Source organism: Cebidichthys violaceus, unplaced genomic scaffold, assembly GCF_023349555.1.
Source record: "Cebidichthys violaceus isolate CVI_PGR_0920_01 unplaced genomic scaffold, fCebVio1.0.p SCAF_10, whole genome shotgun sequence".
NCBI classification, from domain to species: Eukaryota; Metazoa; Chordata; class Actinopteri; order Perciformes; family Stichaeidae; genus Cebidichthys; species Cebidichthys violaceus.
Window position 1 is genome coordinate 7062203 of NW_027176263.1, and position 17015 is coordinate 7079217.

A 17015-nucleotide genomic window follows, 5' to 3' on the forward strand; every position below is an offset into this window, starting at 1 on the left:
CAGCTAGCATCAACAGGTCAAAGTGTTCACTTATCAGTATAACATCTTCAGGATGAACTAGCATAAAATGCTGACTAAAAAAAACATGCTGTTTATATATTGAAAAGTAATACATGGATAGAAATGACAAATACTTTGTTATACAAAAAAACTGTAGTGCTGCTACTGCACTATTTTTAGATTCTAATTTCTCAAACCAAAATACTCATTGTTGCCTTCTCTGGCATGTGCATGCTACTCAGAGAGAAGGAGGAAATATAATGTACTCATTCATTATACAACAATGGAAGAGAAACAGAGCATTACAGACAGCCCTACATCCCATTTCAAACAGGAGGAGAGCGAGAGTGGTAATATTCACAGTAAGTAGAGGAGAATGTAATGTTGTTGGGCACTAAATTACAGTCATTGAAAGCTTGTATGGTTACCCAGCGATCTATCACTGTCACACAGAGAGGGAGAGGGGGAGAGAGAGCAGACAGGCGCCAGGCGCAGCGGGATCAAAGCAGAAATGTAGGCTACCTCGGGGAGAGAAACAGTTAACTCCATTTAACCAATTGTCCTACAGACAGACAGCCAGTGTGCTGCTGCAGGCCCAACAACAGTTCTCAAAAGAGAGAAAAACTCTCACATATTGGGTTTCCCTGAAAATTATTTGACTTGATTTGAAGAGCTGCAAAACAAGGCCAATTTGGATGGGCCTCTTCAATGGGCCTCTTTGACATTATTTGGGGTTTTACTGTCTCTCAAAGGGATTACAGACAATTAACACAATAGGTTGAAATGTGGGCAATACACAGGCATAGATAATTTGATTACAGGCCACAAGATAGAAATTTATAGTGATAATAACTCTTAAGAGTATACAAAGTACTGTGAATCACAGCCCGGATTGCCTTACTGCTTTAATGAAACACAGTGATAAACTATCTAAGATATTGTCAAGCACAACCTGTTGGACAAGGTCCTACAACAAGTAACTGCACTATAGTTTTAACAACGTATCGAGAGGGGAAAAAAAAGATAACTGTACTTTTGTAAACTGAATTTTTGGAACGGTCTTTTGTCAAACCTTTTATCATTTTTTGGGGGGGCAGTGGAACAAGCTGTAAACATAACCTTCATCCACATATCATCGTCTCATCGTCTCATAAATTGATATGGTAAACATGCTAGCAAACAGTTGCCAATTCACACTTCCAGAAGACACAAAGCAACATCGTAATAGCATCCATGTTACCGTCCACTGGATGTGTGTATGTGTGTATACTGTATGTATGTATGTGTAAGTCTAATATTCATTCTCCTTTTAGCTCTGATTTTGGTCTCCACCAACTCCTGAAGTAAATATCTGCTTTTTAAGCTGCTTAATGCTCCACTATGTTCACCAGGTAGTGTATGGTGGGTTTTAGAGCTTAAGAGCAGCTGCCTGTTGCTGCTGAAAACAAGGTTGATGAGAGCGGTGAGAGTGAATCAAAACAGTGTAGTTGCAGCCGCAAAACCAAAACAATGACTTGAAAGACATTAAAATACTCTGTAAAGCCGAGGGGGACTACATAGTTGGGTAATAATTTAGCTACGTTTTTACTAATCAGAATTAGAGAAAATAAGATTATAAATGTGTCCATATTGCCATATTTATATATCATGAATATCAAACAATATTTTAATGTGTCAGGTTCTATGCAGACATCACGGAGAGGTTTGTATACTGAAATTGAAATACATCTAGGCAGTCCTGATGTTACCGTGCAATGTTTAAGTGTGCACAAATGAAACCCATTGATGTCAGTGCATCACCAAGGGGAGAGGAAGACGTTGCTGATGTAGGAGCCCACAGCTGGAGAGAGCCAACATCAAAAATTCCTGTGTAAAGGGAGAGGGGGACAAAGGGGGCATGAAGGGGATGGGGGGCTCAGAATTCCGAGCCACGCCCCTCATCGGAGGTTTACATCTGTCATGGAACTCACAGGCGCATGAAATGGACCACAACACTGTCGTTACAAGCCTGGCCTATCACAAACTGTTTTAGTCGAGTCACGTGGGAACACCGACAGACTGATAGGCAGGCAGAAGGATGGGAGAGGAACTCATGGCACGTCACTGAAAGAGAGACAAGTCCGTGCGTAAAAAGTTTAACACGCAGCTGCACAACATTGGACCAGGGCGATAACAAATTTCCTCGAGTGAAAACGTGAAAAGAAAAACAGCAACGGAGAGAGCAGCGGGAAGATTGGTTGTATGGCACCTCAATCGTGCGTAATGAATCCTGCGCAGGGATCACCGCCCTCGGCTGCTCCGGGGGAGACCTCACCAGAGGACCGGGTCGCTGGTGGCATAGGAACTGACGAGCTGGACCTGTCATCCACCAGAAGGTGTAAAACCAAAAGTTTAGATCTACCTTTCAGTGTCGAATCCCTCATATCAGACAGAACGCCGGAAAGAAGCCTCCACTCCCCCGAGCCTGGTTCAGGCTGCGTCCGGACAGAGGAGACCGAGTGTGCGTCACCGAGAGGACTTTATCGGTCCATACCAGAGGCGGTGGACCTCAGCGAGAAGGAGACGAGCCCCTGGTGTCAGGGTCCTCACGCATCCCCTCCAAGTGAGTGTAGAATACTCTGTCTTTCTAATTTCTCACAAAACAGACGATATTCTTCAACTGTCCAATAGTATGGAAACCGTCTCCAAATTTGAATATTATTCGTTTGCACTAATTGAAGAACCATGCACGAAAAACAGTGAATGTACAAAATAATTCATACCCTAGGCCTTCATGGTGAGGAAATAGGATGTAATATTGTCCTTTAATTAGGCTGTCTCATCCTTTATTAAATCTAGCGCTGATGCAGGTGGATTTCTAAACTTTCAGAGGTGGTTGCGTTGCCTTGATGGGCTTCAAATAACCTAAATATTCTGTTTGATACTTCCCTGATTTGGCTTTACTTGTGATGTAAAATGCTAATTGAAAAAAATCACTACTGAACTGATCACGTATTTTCTATTCCAATAAGATGACTCCCTAAATATACTTCCAGGACTTCCCAGCCCGACCTCGTGCAATCTACGGAAACACAAGAACAACAGGAAACCCAGAACTCCCTTTACAACCTCTCAGCTGCTTTCCCTGGAGAGGAAGTTCCGTCAGAAACAGTACCTCTCCATCGCAGAGAGAGCAGAGTTCTCAAACTCACTCTGCCTCACAGAGACCCAGGTCAAGATCTGGTTTCAGAACCGCAGGGCCAAGGCCAAGAGACTGCAGGAGGCCGAGCTGGAGAAGTTCAAGCTGGCCGCAAAGCCGCTGCTGCCGGCCTTCGCCTTTCCCTTCCCGCTGAGCGCACCTATGGGCGCACCGTCCCTCTATGGGGCCCTGAACGGACCGCGGCCTGCCTTCCCCGTCCCAGGACTATTTGGTGGACCATATGGGATGTACTACTTGTCTTAACCCGCGCCAACTTTGAACTGCATCGTTGGGAAAGCTGCCTTTTAAAAGATGCCTTCATACTGTAAATAACCAACACTGCAAAAGTGTCCATTTTATGAGTCAACCTGTCTGAAACCTTACATTGAATATATGTGAAATATTTCGTTATAGTAAAAAATTATATTTTTCACACAAATATGTTGATAAAACAGATGGTTTCATTTTTTTTAAAATAATCAATTCGTTCAGAATTATTTGTTCACATGCGTTTTTGCAGTGTATTTAGTAAAATCTTTTTTTTTTTTCCAATGAAGGCCACTGGCTGAGCTAATGTTTTGGGTTAGACCTACACCTTCAAATTTCATATGAGCTGTTTTTATATATATATATATATATATATATATATATATCTCACACAGTCAGACTTTTTTATCAGCTAAAGGTGGAAGGAAAACTTTAACAAACAAGTCTGATTGGTATCATGGAGGCTATAAAAATGTAAAATGATGTTCGGCATTTTAACATGGAACTGTTTTATATTCCACAGTGACTTTTCTTCATGTTAAATGTGAACCTTGAGATCTTTGAAGGTAAATTTACTATAATAATATCTAAACCACACAATTTCTGTTTGTTTCTAACTTCTTAATAATTCTACCAGGTTCAAAAATACAAACCAGCTATAAAATTAAATAAAAATTGTATATATGTTCTTTACATTACCTCAAAAAGATAACTTTCTTGCACAGATGTTCAAAGAGCTCTTAAAAGCCAGTTTCATTACTAAATGTAAATAAATCAGCTATTTTTGCAAACACTCAAAATGATGAACATGGCTGAAAGACAAGTCAGTCATCAATGTACAGTGTATTTTATATCTGATGGGTGAAAAGATGTTTTGTACAATTATTAAAAATCTATTATGTAAATTCTGACATCAGTCTTATTCTTCTTCCAAAAACTCCCACATCACTTGTCATTTAAAGATTCCCTTGAGCTGCTGTGGGCTGATCCCCTGAACGAATGTTTATGTGCATCACATTTTATTTCGAGTCAACGACACATATGATAGTCAACATATTCTGTCACAAGACACGGGTATAAAGTTATTTATCTAAAAAGGACTGAAAACAGAAGGCTGGTGTTTCATTTCCTCCTTCCCCGCCTCCCTCTGAAGCCTCGGACGGAGCCGTGACCGAAGCACACGGTTGTGGGAATCCTGAGAGACAAGAACACGGCTGTTGTTTTATATCTCCGATTGTTTATCGTTTGAATAAGAAAAACTGTAGTAAAAGTTGTGAAGATATCCACTCGCATATGTTTTAGTATAATATTTTGTGCATAAATGATAGAAAGAGTCCTTCCTACAGTTTGTTTTAACCTAAACTTAATGACATAGTTGCACAGGTTTTACCTCAAGAAGAGTGGAATCTTAAATTCCAAGAGTTAACCTTACAACATGGTTCAAAAATGGCTGACTTAGTCTCTCTTAGAAGGGCTAAAACTAGAATATCCACTAATTTCCTGCAGACTTGTTTAAAGACTAACCTGTAGGAGTATCGTGGTTTTAGTGGATCGGTGCTTGTGTTCTCTGTGCTGTGAGCTGCAGCAGAAAGATCGTCGTGCTCCTCAGCAGAGGCAGACTTTGCCATGCGAGCAGCTTCTTCCTCACACACATGCGTCTCCATGGATTCTCCTTGCTCCGGCTGATCGGACAGCACATCACACACGCCCTCAGACTCACACACATCGTCCACAACCTCCATGGCCGTGTCTTTCTGCTGCTGTCTCTTCGTCTGCCGGGTTCTGTTAACAAAGATATGATAGTAGAAATCATGTATAATGATTGAACACTTGGTAAAGCAATTTTACCATTTGTAGGGTCAGAAAAATGATACAAGAAATAGACATGTTTCACACTGTAGCTGAGCATTTAAAGAACTGGTTTAAATAAAGCAGAAAAGAGAATTTCAGTCTATAAATTGCCTGACATGTTATGTTAACAGGAGAATATGAAATAGTAACAAATGAAAAATAAAAAATTGCTTCAACTCAAGGATTTCAATTCAGAGGCATAATTCCTGTTCACTATAACAAACATGGACTCTCCTTGACTGAAACCTTACATGGAGAAATATTTCTACTGAGGATTTGCTGCCATCTAATGGACAATATATGCAGTCTTACCCTCTGTCCTTCTTGGTTTTGTCAAATCTGAAGTCTGGGGGATACTTGTGAATTCTTATTAGGTGGTCCTTCCTGTGTTTGCTAGTCCTGAACTTCTGTCCACAGCCCTCCACCAAACACTGGTACTAAAAGTGTAAAGGAAGCATCATGGAAAACTTTAAACACTCAGTATTTATCTTCAATGAATGTTTCAAATATTTCATTATATGAAGCTTTTTGCTTCATGACAATAAAGATGTCCAGGGAAAGGACACAACGTCAGACTTCAGCTCACCATATCTTGCCTCTGGGCGAGGATGGTGAAGAGAGAGTCGTGCCACTCCTGAAGGTGAATGTCGAGGAGCCGGGCACTTGGCAGGGAGCGACGGCAGGAGCAGCACACGTGTCTGTGCAGGGAGTTGTAGTGGTGCTCATACTCCTCCAAACTGCTGAAGACCGCACTGCAGCCAGAAATGTGGCAGGCAAACTCTGACACACTGAGAAAAGGCAAGAAGAGAAGAATGGTGACCCATTACAGTTATAGAGGAAAGGATCCACTGCTGTTAGCTCAGGAATTTAATTTCTGGGGCCAGTTTGTTGTTTCTTTGGCCAACCTAACTGGTAAAATACAGACTAATAGACTATGTAAATGCTTCTTTTAGACTGACCATGTGACACTATATTCGACAATCATATTCATGGAAGAATGTAATGAAGAAAACACACAGATACAAATTTGTCAAACACCAAAATATAACAGTCGATAGAAATGTGCTTTTTGGGGTGTGATTTTCTTATTTGCTCCCACGTCACAATAATCACAACTATCCATTTAGTCTGTGAAATATTATGATTCATATTCTGATGCATAGGATTTAAACCCAACAAGGATTCATGTGTGATGTATTAGTCAGATATCATATTTTTTTTCACTCACAAACATCTACCTCAATAGCAACAATGTGACGCAACGTGGGAAAGACGTAAATGTATAATTCAAATAGATTGTACTGGTTTGCGTACCTGAGTGTGGGCTTGTGGTCTGCCTCCTCTGAGACGTAGAGGTCCTGCAGATACATGTGTCTGTGAACGTCCCCGACCTGTACATAACACGCACGTGTTATGGTGGGTGGGTTAGCTAATGTTATCGGTCAGTCACAGTTATTGCTATTACCTCAAAGAGCTCGTGGTCTTTGTGCAGGTGGATGAGCTGCGGGGTGAAGTTGAACGGACTCTCCTCCTCATCTTCACTTCTCCTCGGCTCCTGTGTGTCTCCTGTCGAGCGGTCTTCATCGCAACTTTTCACTAACAGATGCCCATCTGTCAGAAGTCGGACCAAGTCGGGCTGCAGCCTCGTGTCCATGTTTTCATACTCTTTAACCGAGTAGAGAGCTCCTACTAGCCCGCGAGGAGTTTTCTGTTTTGGTTGTAATTGTCGCGGAATAACGACGTCATCTAATATGTTTTTTGGCGGTTGTTAAAAACTAACAAAACGGTGCGTTGTCGCCACCAACTGGACAGATTCAACATCTACACCAGGATGTTGGTTAATGAGCAAGTGTGGTTAAATCGGTTTGGTATTATACACAAGTTACAATATAAACTTGACGTGTAAGGGTTACATTTTCTAACCAGAGAAGGTATTGGATGCCATTAGCCCTGTGTGAACATCCTCAATATAGTTTTAAATTAATTCAATTATACACATATACTGATATAATATGAGTATTCCAATGTGCAACAAACAAATTTAAGTGTCAGGATTTAACTATACTGTAACATAAAATTACCGTTCATCTCACAAGTAGCGGACAGCAAAAACATTTACAACTCAGTCTATTTATTTTTTCCTACGGTGGCAACTCACATGATTATCACATGCGGGCCTTTTCTTTAATATGAGACAGCCTTTTGAGCGAGTTTGATACATTCTGATACATTCTGCCATTTTACCAGTAGGTGGCAACAAAGGCCACTAACGGGCTTTAGTGGGTCTGTGTCATTTGATATTGGGTATTGGGTGTGTGTTTTATATATAAATAAGGAAAGTCCCATAATTGAATACAATAAATCTGCCCTGTAAAATCTGTTTACATACAGCTGTACGTGAGTGTTACTCTAGTTTCCATTTGTCATATAAATGTGTGTCTGTGTGGTGGTGGTGGGAAGAAAAACAATGTCTCAGAGAGAGAAAAACTTTCAAATAAGCTTAAAGTCTCATAACAACGGTTGAGGGGTGATTGAGTGTACACCCCACTTTCTTTTTCAAGAAACTGCTAAATTGTACACGTTTTCTAAACGAGGTTTATCAGAGCGTTTTAATCCCCGTAAAATAATGTGACTCAATGTATAGGCTGACTCAACAACTCACGCTAAAAAAAAAAAAAAAAAAAAAAAAAAAAAGGAAAGAAATAACGTTAAACTTTTTTACAGGCTCTGGTTGTGACTCATGTGGTTTGTCAACCTCAAATGGTAATTTTCAGGATATTACACAGCAAAGAGGGCGGAGTGCTGAAGAGCCGTTTTTCTTCAGACTGCCAAGCACACAATGACAGAGTCCGTCCGGTAGAGCAACATGCCATATTCTGGATCTTTTGTATGGATTTTCCTCTCCACATGGGGTACGACTTGTCTTTTTTTCTTTCTTTTTCTTTCTTTTTCTTTCTTTATCTTTCTTTTTCTTTCTTTCATTTTATCTCATAAAATATCCCCGATACTTGCAGGAATAATTGCGGGCAGTGTGAGGACTCTCCCTCATGTGATGAAGTACCAAATAGTGATACCTCAGAGGCTGAGGGATCCATCTCTCATTAATGATGCTGCTAAACATCAGGTAACACACTCTACTCTTCAATTCTGATATATATATATTTTTTAGTTTTGGGAAGATGTATTAAAGTTTCATCTCTCTTTGTGTGTGTGTGTGTGTGTGTGTGTGTGTGTGTGTGTGTGTGTGTGTGTGTGTGTGTGTGTGTGTGTGTAGACATACCCTGATGTACTCCAGTACTCTTTGACGATTGTTGGGCAAAACTACACACTGCACCTGGAAAAGAACAAGTGAGACAACTTAAAATGCCTGGGACTGTGTTTTTAGCACATTTATTTCTGACTGAGCAGGTACATACTGTACTTTCTTTCTTCGTGTGTCAATATTATTGACGTAAAAAACAAAAACAACTGTTCTTCTCAGAGATCTTGTCGGGAAAAACTTCTCTGTGACCCACTATTCTGATCAGGGCACCCAAGTCACAACTACTCCAGATCTTAGGGTATGTACCTTTGCTTACTGTCACTTCTATTTCACTAACATGATATAATCCTTGAATTTATGATCATCTTTCATTTTGGTGATATATCAGAACCAGATGCCTGTGTTGTGGAAATTTAGACTTTAAGCCTTAAATGTATGCTTAATTGTAAGATGCAAACACAAAGTGAACTGAATTACCATTTTGTTTCACTTCATTCACTTTATTTAATTTACTGAATAAACAGCGATATGGACGATTCAGAGGTCTGGAATCAGGCTTGAGTAATACTATCAAAGATTTATTTTACTGTGAAGGAATTAATTAATTAAGTACAGGATATCATTTGTCACCTACCCTCCCATTTTGCTACATTTGCTTTCCTGTATTTGGTCTTTTGGCAGTTTTGTAAGATACTGGTGTGGTTAGTTTGTCCTCAGTCTAAAATCAAAGTCACAGCTCTGAACTGTTAAACACAAGAAGCAGGGTTTGTAAAATGCAGATCTTCCTGCACTTATGTGTACAGTACTTCCCAAATATACACCAAGTTACCTGTCAATGCTGTACAATTATGAAATCCATTATTTCAATATTTAATTAATTTTACTGAAACTAGTCATCTTCATCATTTTCATCTACAAACGTCATGTCACTTTATGCAATACCTGCCAGTCATTTTTTATTTCGAAATATCTGATGTCCTGATGAACTTAAGTTTCTCAACCATAAAGTTCCTCATTATTAAACGTTACACCACCCACTGTAATTCTTGAGTCTTATGTGGAAGAGGAATTTACATCACAAGGTTAAGTAATTTCATCTTACCTTGACACAACCATGTACAATATTGTCTTCTTCAAATTAGACCACACTGTGCTGATAAAAACCAAAAAAACTGAGGTGTGAGTTTAAATTTCTCCTTTGAGTCTGCGACAAATAATGAATGTCTGTTCAGGTTCACTGCTACTACCATGGGCACATCGTGGGAGTAGAGGACTCCTCTGCCAGCGTGGGACTCTGCTCAGGAATAAAGTGAGTAATGCTAGATGGCAATTGTATTTTTCATTCTGTATGTCTAATTCCAAAAAAAGTTATTGCTCCTCAAAGTAGAGTGCCAAATTGAATGATCCCCATAATGATTTGAGACTGAAAGTCGCCCGCTGTGACTGATGACCAGTGTGTCCAATCCAAAGAGAGGTTCAGTCCCGTCGCTCTGTGTCTGAAAACCTGTAACCTAATCAACAAAGGCCATGCAAAGATGCCTTCCGTCTGCTATAAAAGACTATTAGTGTCAATGGCTGTAGAAGCTGAAGCACGATAAACAAAGGCAGGTCCAGTCATCAGTTAAATGAAGATCTGTTTGAGAATAAGACATGCTGAAGGAAAAGTTTTCCTGTGTCCACTGCAGGGGGTTTGTGCGTCTCCAGGACCAAATGTACCTTCTCGAACCTCTGGCTGGCACAGAGGCGGGACAGCAGGATGACAGACAGAGCTCCAGCGCTCACAGTGACGAGGGTCTCCATGCTGTTTACAACTACAAACACCTGAGGACGAAGAGGAGCTCCTGTTCCCATGGAAACACAACCACTTTCTATGATCACGGAGCTCGTCCGTCTGGACTGTTCCAGCTCGGGAGTCTGGTAAAGACGCACAGCGTGGACACATACAGAAATACACCAGTGCTTGAAGCTTACAGCTGATACCCAATATTTTGTGCTGCATTCTTACATTTAATCATTTTATGAAAAAATCAAGAAAGGGGTATGCAGTAAAATACTACTCTTAACTATAACTCTGAAAAGTATCACAATACACAGTTCTTGTATCATAGTAGTTCTGTATCTGTAATAAAAAACAAACACTTATCCCTTGATAATTTAAAAATTCACAAAAGTTTTTTTTGCACTTCATATTAGCATTCACTTCAATGTAACAAAACAAAAACAAAAGACAAGGACAACAAGTAGGAGAGACATAATATATCTGAATATATTTGGAAATGATGACATAATATTGCACATTTCAATAGACAAATTCATACTTTTGCATCATACTAATTCCTTATGATGTACATTTATTGATCCTCCTATATTTATTTTATGAGCACTTTGTCACTGTGTTTGAAAGGTGCTGTACAAATAGAGTTAGTTATTTTATAAAATTAAAATCTAACCAAAACAGATACATGTGCACGCACACACACTTTTGGTAATGTTGATATCTTCTGCCCTATTCAGAAAAGCAGAGCCCAGACCAAAGACCGTACAGGAAAACCCAAGACAGTGGAGCTGGTTGTGGTGGTCGACCACACAGAGGTTTGATTCTCTATTTTCCTTTCTCTGCCTGAGCCAGTTATTGCAGATGCAGCCTATTACTGATAATGATCTGCACGATAGACATTTCCCTTAAGAAGTAGATTATCTTTTATATCTGACATTTTGTTCGTTGTATTACTAATTCAAACAATCGTTTCTTTTTAGTATAAGAAGTTTGGCAGTAAGAAGACAATCGAGGCCAGAGCGCTTGAAATAGCAAACCACGTGGACAAGGTATGTTTGTTTCTCTGTTGTTTCTCAGTTAAATTGATTCAACCTTGTGATGTAAAAACAGCACTAATCTTAGGATACAATTATCTGGGACAATAAAATAAGGGCATTCTAAAGTTCAAATGAGTGTCAAAGCTTAATTTTTTTGTAATTTTATGCAAATTTCCCTTCTGGACTAATAAAGTATTCCATTTGTTTTCACAAGTAATTTAGTGTATTTTCTTTGGCGGCAGATAAGACTTTTAACAAGACACAGCCACGTGTCGGGCACTTCATCAGACATCATTTTCACTGTGGATGAAATACAAAAATCTGTGCTGATACTATCTGTTCTTTACTGACTGGAATATGACCAATCAAAGGAAGGACAAGTTCTCTCACTGTGAAAATCTAACTTTAACTGTGAATCTTCCCACCTAAGCTGTTATGTTTCACACAATCCTCTTTGCATACTCTGAAAGAGAAGAGTCCAGCATGAATGCATCATCAGACTGCACTAGACCCAGTGGTTTCCTGTGACAGCATTATAGATGATTGGTTCTGTGATTTGTAGCATTACTTGACAGTTCATTCAGTTTTGGGTTCATTTCCACTTTTTCACAGTTTGTGCTTACATTCTGCTCTGTTTCAGCTGTATCGCCCCGTGGGTGTTCGCGTGATGCTGGTCGGTCTGGATATCTGGTCATACAAAGATCAGGTGGAGGTCAGCACTAACCCGGAGCTCACCCTCAGTCGCTTCCTCGAGTGGCGTCAGCGGAGCCTGCTGCCGAGGACCAAACATGACAACGCACAGTTCATCACGTAAGACGCAGCTGTTTCTAACTCGCCACTAAAAAGACAATGCCAAGATGGTGTGTTAAATTGTTCCTCTTCCTCACTCAGAGGTGTGGATTTCGAGGGTTCCACTGTCGGCTTAGCCAACACCAATGCAATGTGCACCTCTAACTCTGGAGCTGTCAATGAGGTAAATATATTTTTTTGTTAAAAATACAGAAATTAAAAGGAAATGAATGGGAGTTGTGTGATGTTAATTTCTACGGCACTTTTGTCTCCAACACACAGGACCATAACACAAACTCAATAGGAGTGGCCTCTACTATTGCACACGAGATGGGTCACAACCTGGGCTTGTCCCATGACTCTGAAAACTGTATCTGTGGCTCCTTAACATCAAAAAGAGGCTGCATCATGGCTGAGAGCGTTGGGTACGCTCAGTTTCTCACATGCACATAAACGCCCCGAAATCTACTTTTCTTTAACCGAAAGTAAAGCTTATATTTGCCTTCTATTATCTCTTTTTCTAGCATTGTGTATCCAGAGCTGTTCAGTAGCTGCAGTCAGCAGCAGCTCAGCAGGTTCTTGGAGGAGATCAATCCTGCCTGCCTGCTGGATACTCCCGCTACTGATCGCACCTATGGAGGGCCAGTGTGTGGAAACGCCTTCCTGGAGCCTGGAGAGGAGTGTGACTGTGGCACCGCAGAGGTTTGTGCAACACACAGGGTACATACATACAAACACACGACCAAAGCACACAAAGGAGATGGATTGTAATGATCTGCACCCCTCTGTCTGACGAATAGGAGTGCAAGAATCCTTGTTGCAATGCCACTACCTGTAAACTAAATGCAGGAGCCCAGTGCGCAGAGGGAGAGTGCTGCCACAACTGCAGAGTAAGTAATACTCACTATGTCCTCTCTACTGTAGCTGAAGTCACACCGATGATAATTGTGTTACCATATAGCTAGACACTGTCTGACTCTGCCGTCTGGCTGGTTATGTGTGAGTGTTCTTATTTCAGAAGTTGGTACATCACCATCTGTGTTTCTCTCCGCTCTGCAGCTGAAACCGACAGGCAGTGTCTGCCGACCAAAGACAGGAAACTGTGACCTGGCAGAATACTGCACTGGCTTCTCTGCCTCCTGTCCGACTGACGCCTACACCCAGAATGGCCTCTCCTGCAACCGTGGAAAAGGATACTGCTACAATGGACAGTGTCCATCGCGACAAGAACACTGCAAGAGACTCTGGGGACCAGGTATTACACTAGTGAATTATAGTTTGATGTAGATGTTCTTTGATACTTCAAGATGTCTGCAGCTATCTTGTTTGCTATGATTTCTGTTTAGATGCTGACGTAGCTCCAGATGCTTGTTTCTACAAGCATGGAAACTGCAGAAAGACACTGTTTAGCCAAAGATGTTCAAACCGGTATGTAATCAAAAGCCATAACAGCTCTGTAATAGTGCGTATTGATAGTGTGGTATTGTTGGTATCATTGCTTTGTGGTTTTTGGTTACAGAGATCAATCCTGTGGCACACTGTTCTGCTCCGGAGGCTGGGAGTTTCCTGTGACATCCAGGAAGTCCTTCTACAAAGTAGGAAATGGAGACATATGCAATGAGGCAACTATGAACCCTGAAGATAACTACCCTGCAGATCTGGGCATGGTGCCTGTTGGGACTAAATGTGGCACCAACATGGTAAGAAAACTGCCCAGGTTGCTGTTAGCAGTTAGCATCAAAAAACCTTTGTGGACTCCAGATGAATGAACCTATCAATGTCTTTCAGGTATGTTACAATCAACGGTGTCAAGACATCCAAAACATAAAAGTGTACGGAACAAATGACTGCTCTGCCAAATGCAACAACCACGGGGTGAGAAATCTGTTACCCTCACAACACTTTGGAGCGCTGTGTCGCTATGATGACATAACTGACTGTGAGTGTGATCTCTGGCAGGTTTGTAACCATGAGAGTAAGTGTCACTGCGACCCTGGCTGGGCCCCACCTTTCTGCAACGTGGAGCAGTCTGAACTCCCTGAAGGTATTGTACATGTCTTTATATGCTTGACCTTTTGATTGCCATGCTTTGCACATGGCTGTGTGTCTGTTCCTCTTCTGCTCTGTTTTTCACCAGGATTTAATACTTGAAATATATCTCTCATGGACTCAAACAAATGTGCTCTGTTCTCATGAACACTAACTGAATGGAATTCCCCTGCCATTTGGTACAAATGCAGTAATCATGTTACGGTGCATTTTGTATCCTGAGCGAGTGAAGTACTCTGTAACGTGCTCATCCCTGAAGGAATATTGTCACAATCAGTGTGTGTTTGTTTGTGTGCACAGATGCAGGTCTGGTGGTGTTTATTGTGTCACTGGTAGTCGGCTTACTCCTGCTGTCGGCTCTGGTTATTGCGAGTTTGATGTGCTGCATCAAAAAAAGGCGACCTGCAAAGAGGTACAGAAAATGATTTTAAAAGTATTCCTGTCTTTCAGTCTCTGTTTGATCACTGTGTTCGTACATTCAGCCAGATGGACATTTCCATCCTGTCCATTCTTTAATTTTAGCATCTGTGTGTATTTCTTCTTAGATGTCTCCAGTCTACCTCAGGACAATCCAACCCGTTGTTTCGGTCAAGCGGTGGTGCACGAGGCAGCCCTCGTCTCGGGTCCACACACATCAGCCAGCCTACATTTGTGGAATCTTCAGCCACTCAAGCCTGCAAACCTCTGTACTCTGCTATTGCCAGACCGCATACTGGAGCACTGAAGCCCAGCAGAGCAGCTCCAGTGGTGAGCTTCCAATACACAATGACAATCAATGAGCTCCAGGGATATTCTAAATCATTTACAGGCCATCATTGTTGTTAAGCTGCAAAACCCAGTAAGATGTATGGTTAAACAGGCCTAATCAAGCTTTTACTTTCACTAATCTCTGATTTTGTCTCTTACAGCCACCTAAGAAATTGTCTGCTGTACCCCTGTACCAGGTAATCTGATCTGCTGTTTTGCCTTCACTTAAATGTAGAGTTGTGTGTGTGTGTGTGTGTGTGTGTGTGTGTGTGTGTGTGTGTGTGTGTGTGTGTGTGTGTGTGTGTGTGTAGTGTTGCAGTGTTTTTACATTTTTAGATGTCTACTGTATTTCAACCAATAAATAACTGTTTTTCTTTAGGGTGTAAGGCAGTTCATGCAGCCAAGCAAGCCAATCTATGCTGAGGTAAAATTGCATATAGAAATGTCTTATTTTCTTTTTAAGGGTTCTAATAGTTTGCTTTGTTAAATTGTGTATCAATTGTTCTTTTAATTTCCTTGTCTCTGACTTTTCTTGGCAGAATAAGCCACTACCTCCATCTAGACCTCTGCCACCACTTGCAACAAAACCAGTAAGTGACATTGCAAGTCATTTTACCTACGATATCCATATGTTAGCATGCACATGTTTAACTGTTCTTGCCATTGCCACTCCTCCTGAAATGTGAACATCTTCTCTCTAAGATCATGAAGCCAAAGCCTCCAATGCCTCCAGTGAAGCCAACACTCTCTGCAGTCCGGTCTCCATTGCCACACACTCAGCTGGTATGTATTCAGATGGCAGCAGAGTTGACCTGACTTTCCTAAATCCTTCAAATCCGAGCAGCTGGTACTCAGACATTCCTACAGTTATTCAAGGCATTTAGGTTTATACAGATGTTTGTGGTTTTGGACATTATCCCAACATCACAGTGTAATGAGCATGCAGTGGCTCGGTGTTGGTGAGTTAGTAAGCACATAAACTTCTCCTGGCCACCACTGTATAACTAAAAAACATATGACATTTGTTAACAGTACTTGTTTTTTCTAGCTTGCAGGGAGAGCTGCCCTGATGCCCCCCAGCAGGCCCAGATGACAGAGGGAATAATTCAGCCTGGTGTAAACATTGAGATCCTCTGAATGAGGACATTGTTGTTGTCACACCTAAGAAGGACCTAGAAATCCTCTCAGGCAACGCTTGTCTGGTTTAAAGTGGAAGCAAGATCCACTGAAGGATCGTCAATAATAAGTGACAGAGCTTTTCTGTCAATTATGCTCTCCCTGAGGATTACCGCCGTCTGTGTCTTGGTTATGTAAGCCTTCAGTATGTTGATTGCGAAACCTGAAGCAGTGATTGACAGACTCAACTTCATGTGCTTTATAAATGACAAATGGCTATGCTGCCATGATGATGTGTTTTGTATTTTTAAGGGAAATGTCTCTCTTCCTTGATACTTGGATATGTGAATACTTAATGAGGCAATTGCACTATTGTTGATGCTGTAACTGTTTTACTGCTACTATTCCCTCACACAGGTACTGCTTTTAAAAGGAACAATGCTGTTAAGGGATTTGGGATTTAAAAATGTGGCATCAACGTGGGCACTTTGTTTTAATTTAGGAAATACCACAAAAGTTCTGACTTTTTCTTGAACATTTTTGTACTAACCTCGGTATGCTTGACATTGGGAGACTGAATTTGTACACGCCGCTGTTTTGTGTGTTGATTTGATACGTGTTGATTGTAGCCTAATTCTGCAAGGGATTTTATATCGCATATTCTATGCAGCAGACACAGTCCTTCATAATGCCCATGATTGAGGTCTTTCCTTACAATGGTGATTCTGCCTTGATTTATCCTGCAAACTTTTAAATGCAACTTAATTTGAACTGTTCCTATTTATTGAGATCTCTTTTTTTTGTCTGTAAGATGGAGCTAACAATAAAAGTGAATCACCACAAACACACCATCAGTGTCGCAGTCATTTATCATCTGTGTGGCCGTAGTTAATTAGCGGTTGCCTAGCAGCGCCATAAACAACCTGTTGTCGAGTGTAGCTA

At 40.9% G+C, this 17015-nt stretch overlaps 3 protein-coding genes across 5 annotated transcripts; 2 read left to right on the forward strand and 1 right to left on the reverse strand.

The window, feature by feature from the left end:
* Window positions 1-2087: 2087 nt before the first annotated feature.
* msx3 (muscle segment homeobox 3) lies at window positions 2088-4324 on the forward strand. 2 transcript variants are annotated; one of them, XM_068723356.1, is made up of 2 exons: window positions 2088-2602; window positions 3012-4324. In XM_068723356.1, the coding sequence occupies exons 1-2, from the start codon at window positions 2242-2244 to the stop codon at window positions 3440-3442; spliced, it is 792 nt and encodes a 263-aa protein (XP_068579457.1). In that variant the 5' UTR covers window positions 2088-2241; the 3' UTR covers window positions 3443-4324. The 2 variants fall into 2 exon arrangements, with proteins under 2 accessions (XP_068579457.1, XP_068579466.1); XM_068723365.1 differs by having other exon boundaries at window positions 3036-4324.
* A 19-nt stretch (window positions 4325-4343) lies between these two features.
* On the reverse strand, window positions 4344-7019 carry znf511 (zinc finger protein 511). 2 transcript variants are annotated; one of them, XM_068723335.1, is made up of 6 exons: window positions 6762-7019; window positions 6611-6687; window positions 5883-6084; window positions 5609-5733; window positions 4970-5227; window positions 4344-4640 (listed from the first exon to the last, which is right to left on the reverse strand). In XM_068723335.1, the coding sequence occupies exons 1-6, from the start codon at window positions 6948-6950 to the stop codon at window positions 4568-4570; spliced, it is 924 nt and encodes a 307-aa protein (XP_068579436.1). In that variant the 5' UTR covers window positions 6951-7019; the 3' UTR covers window positions 4344-4567. The 2 variants fall into 2 exon arrangements, with proteins under 2 accessions (XP_068579436.1, XP_068579446.1); XM_068723345.1 differs by lacking the exon at window positions 6611-6687 and having other exon boundaries at window positions 6762-6977.
* A 1119-nt stretch (window positions 7020-8138) lies between these two features.
* adam8a (ADAM metallopeptidase domain 8a) lies at window positions 8139-16921 on the forward strand. Its single transcript, XM_068723378.1, has 25 exons — window positions 8139-8208; window positions 8311-8420; window positions 8571-8644; window positions 8778-8856; window positions 9791-9867; window positions 10244-10475; window positions 11073-11150; window positions 11316-11384; window positions 12013-12182; window positions 12264-12345; window positions 12444-12586; window positions 12686-12863; window positions 12962-13051; window positions 13221-13416; window positions 13508-13589; window positions 13681-13861; window positions 13950-14036; window positions 14121-14205; window positions 14511-14622; window positions 14756-14957; window positions 15119-15154; window positions 15337-15381; window positions 15497-15547; window positions 15660-15740; window positions 16006-16921. The coding sequence occupies exons 1-25, from the start codon at window positions 8163-8165 to the stop codon at window positions 16048-16050; spliced, it is 2631 nt and encodes an 876-aa protein (XP_068579479.1). The 5' UTR covers window positions 8139-8162; the 3' UTR covers window positions 16051-16921.
* The last annotated feature ends 94 nt before the right edge of the window (window positions 16922-17015 follow it).

Bases quoted from the DNA above. Each gene is read 5' to 3' on its own strand.
- msx3 (XM_068723356.1), top strand. From the start codon at position 2,242: ATGGCACCTCAATCGTGCGTAATGAATCCTGCGCAGGGATCACCGCCC. The intron at 2,603-3,011 runs GTGAGTGTAGAA...TATTCCAATAAG, and splicing joins TCCTCACGCATCCCCTCCAA to ATGACTCCCTAAATATACTT.
- znf511 (XM_068723335.1), bottom strand. From the start codon at position 6,950: ATGGACACGAGGCTGCAGCCCGACTTGGTCCGACTTCTGACAGATGGG. The intron at 5,734-5,882 runs GTGAGCTGAAGT...TTACACTTTTAG, and splicing joins TCGCCCAGAGGCAAGATATG to TACCAGTGTTTGGTGGAGGG. The intron at 5,228-5,608 runs GTAAGACTGCAT...CTTTGTTAACAG, and splicing joins AAAACCAAGAAGGACAGAGG to AACCCGGCAGACGAAGAGAC.
- adam8a (XM_068723378.1), top strand. From the start codon at position 8,163: ATGCCATATTCTGGATCTTTTGTATGGATTTTCCTCTCCACATGGG. The intron at 12,864-12,961 runs GTTTGTGCAACA...TCTGACGAATAG, and splicing joins GTGACTGTGGCACCGCAGAG to GAGTGCAAGAATCCTTGTTG. The intron at 13,052-13,220 runs GTAAGTAATACT...TCCGCTCTGCAG, and splicing joins AGTGCTGCCACAACTGCAGA to CTGAAACCGACAGGCAGTGT.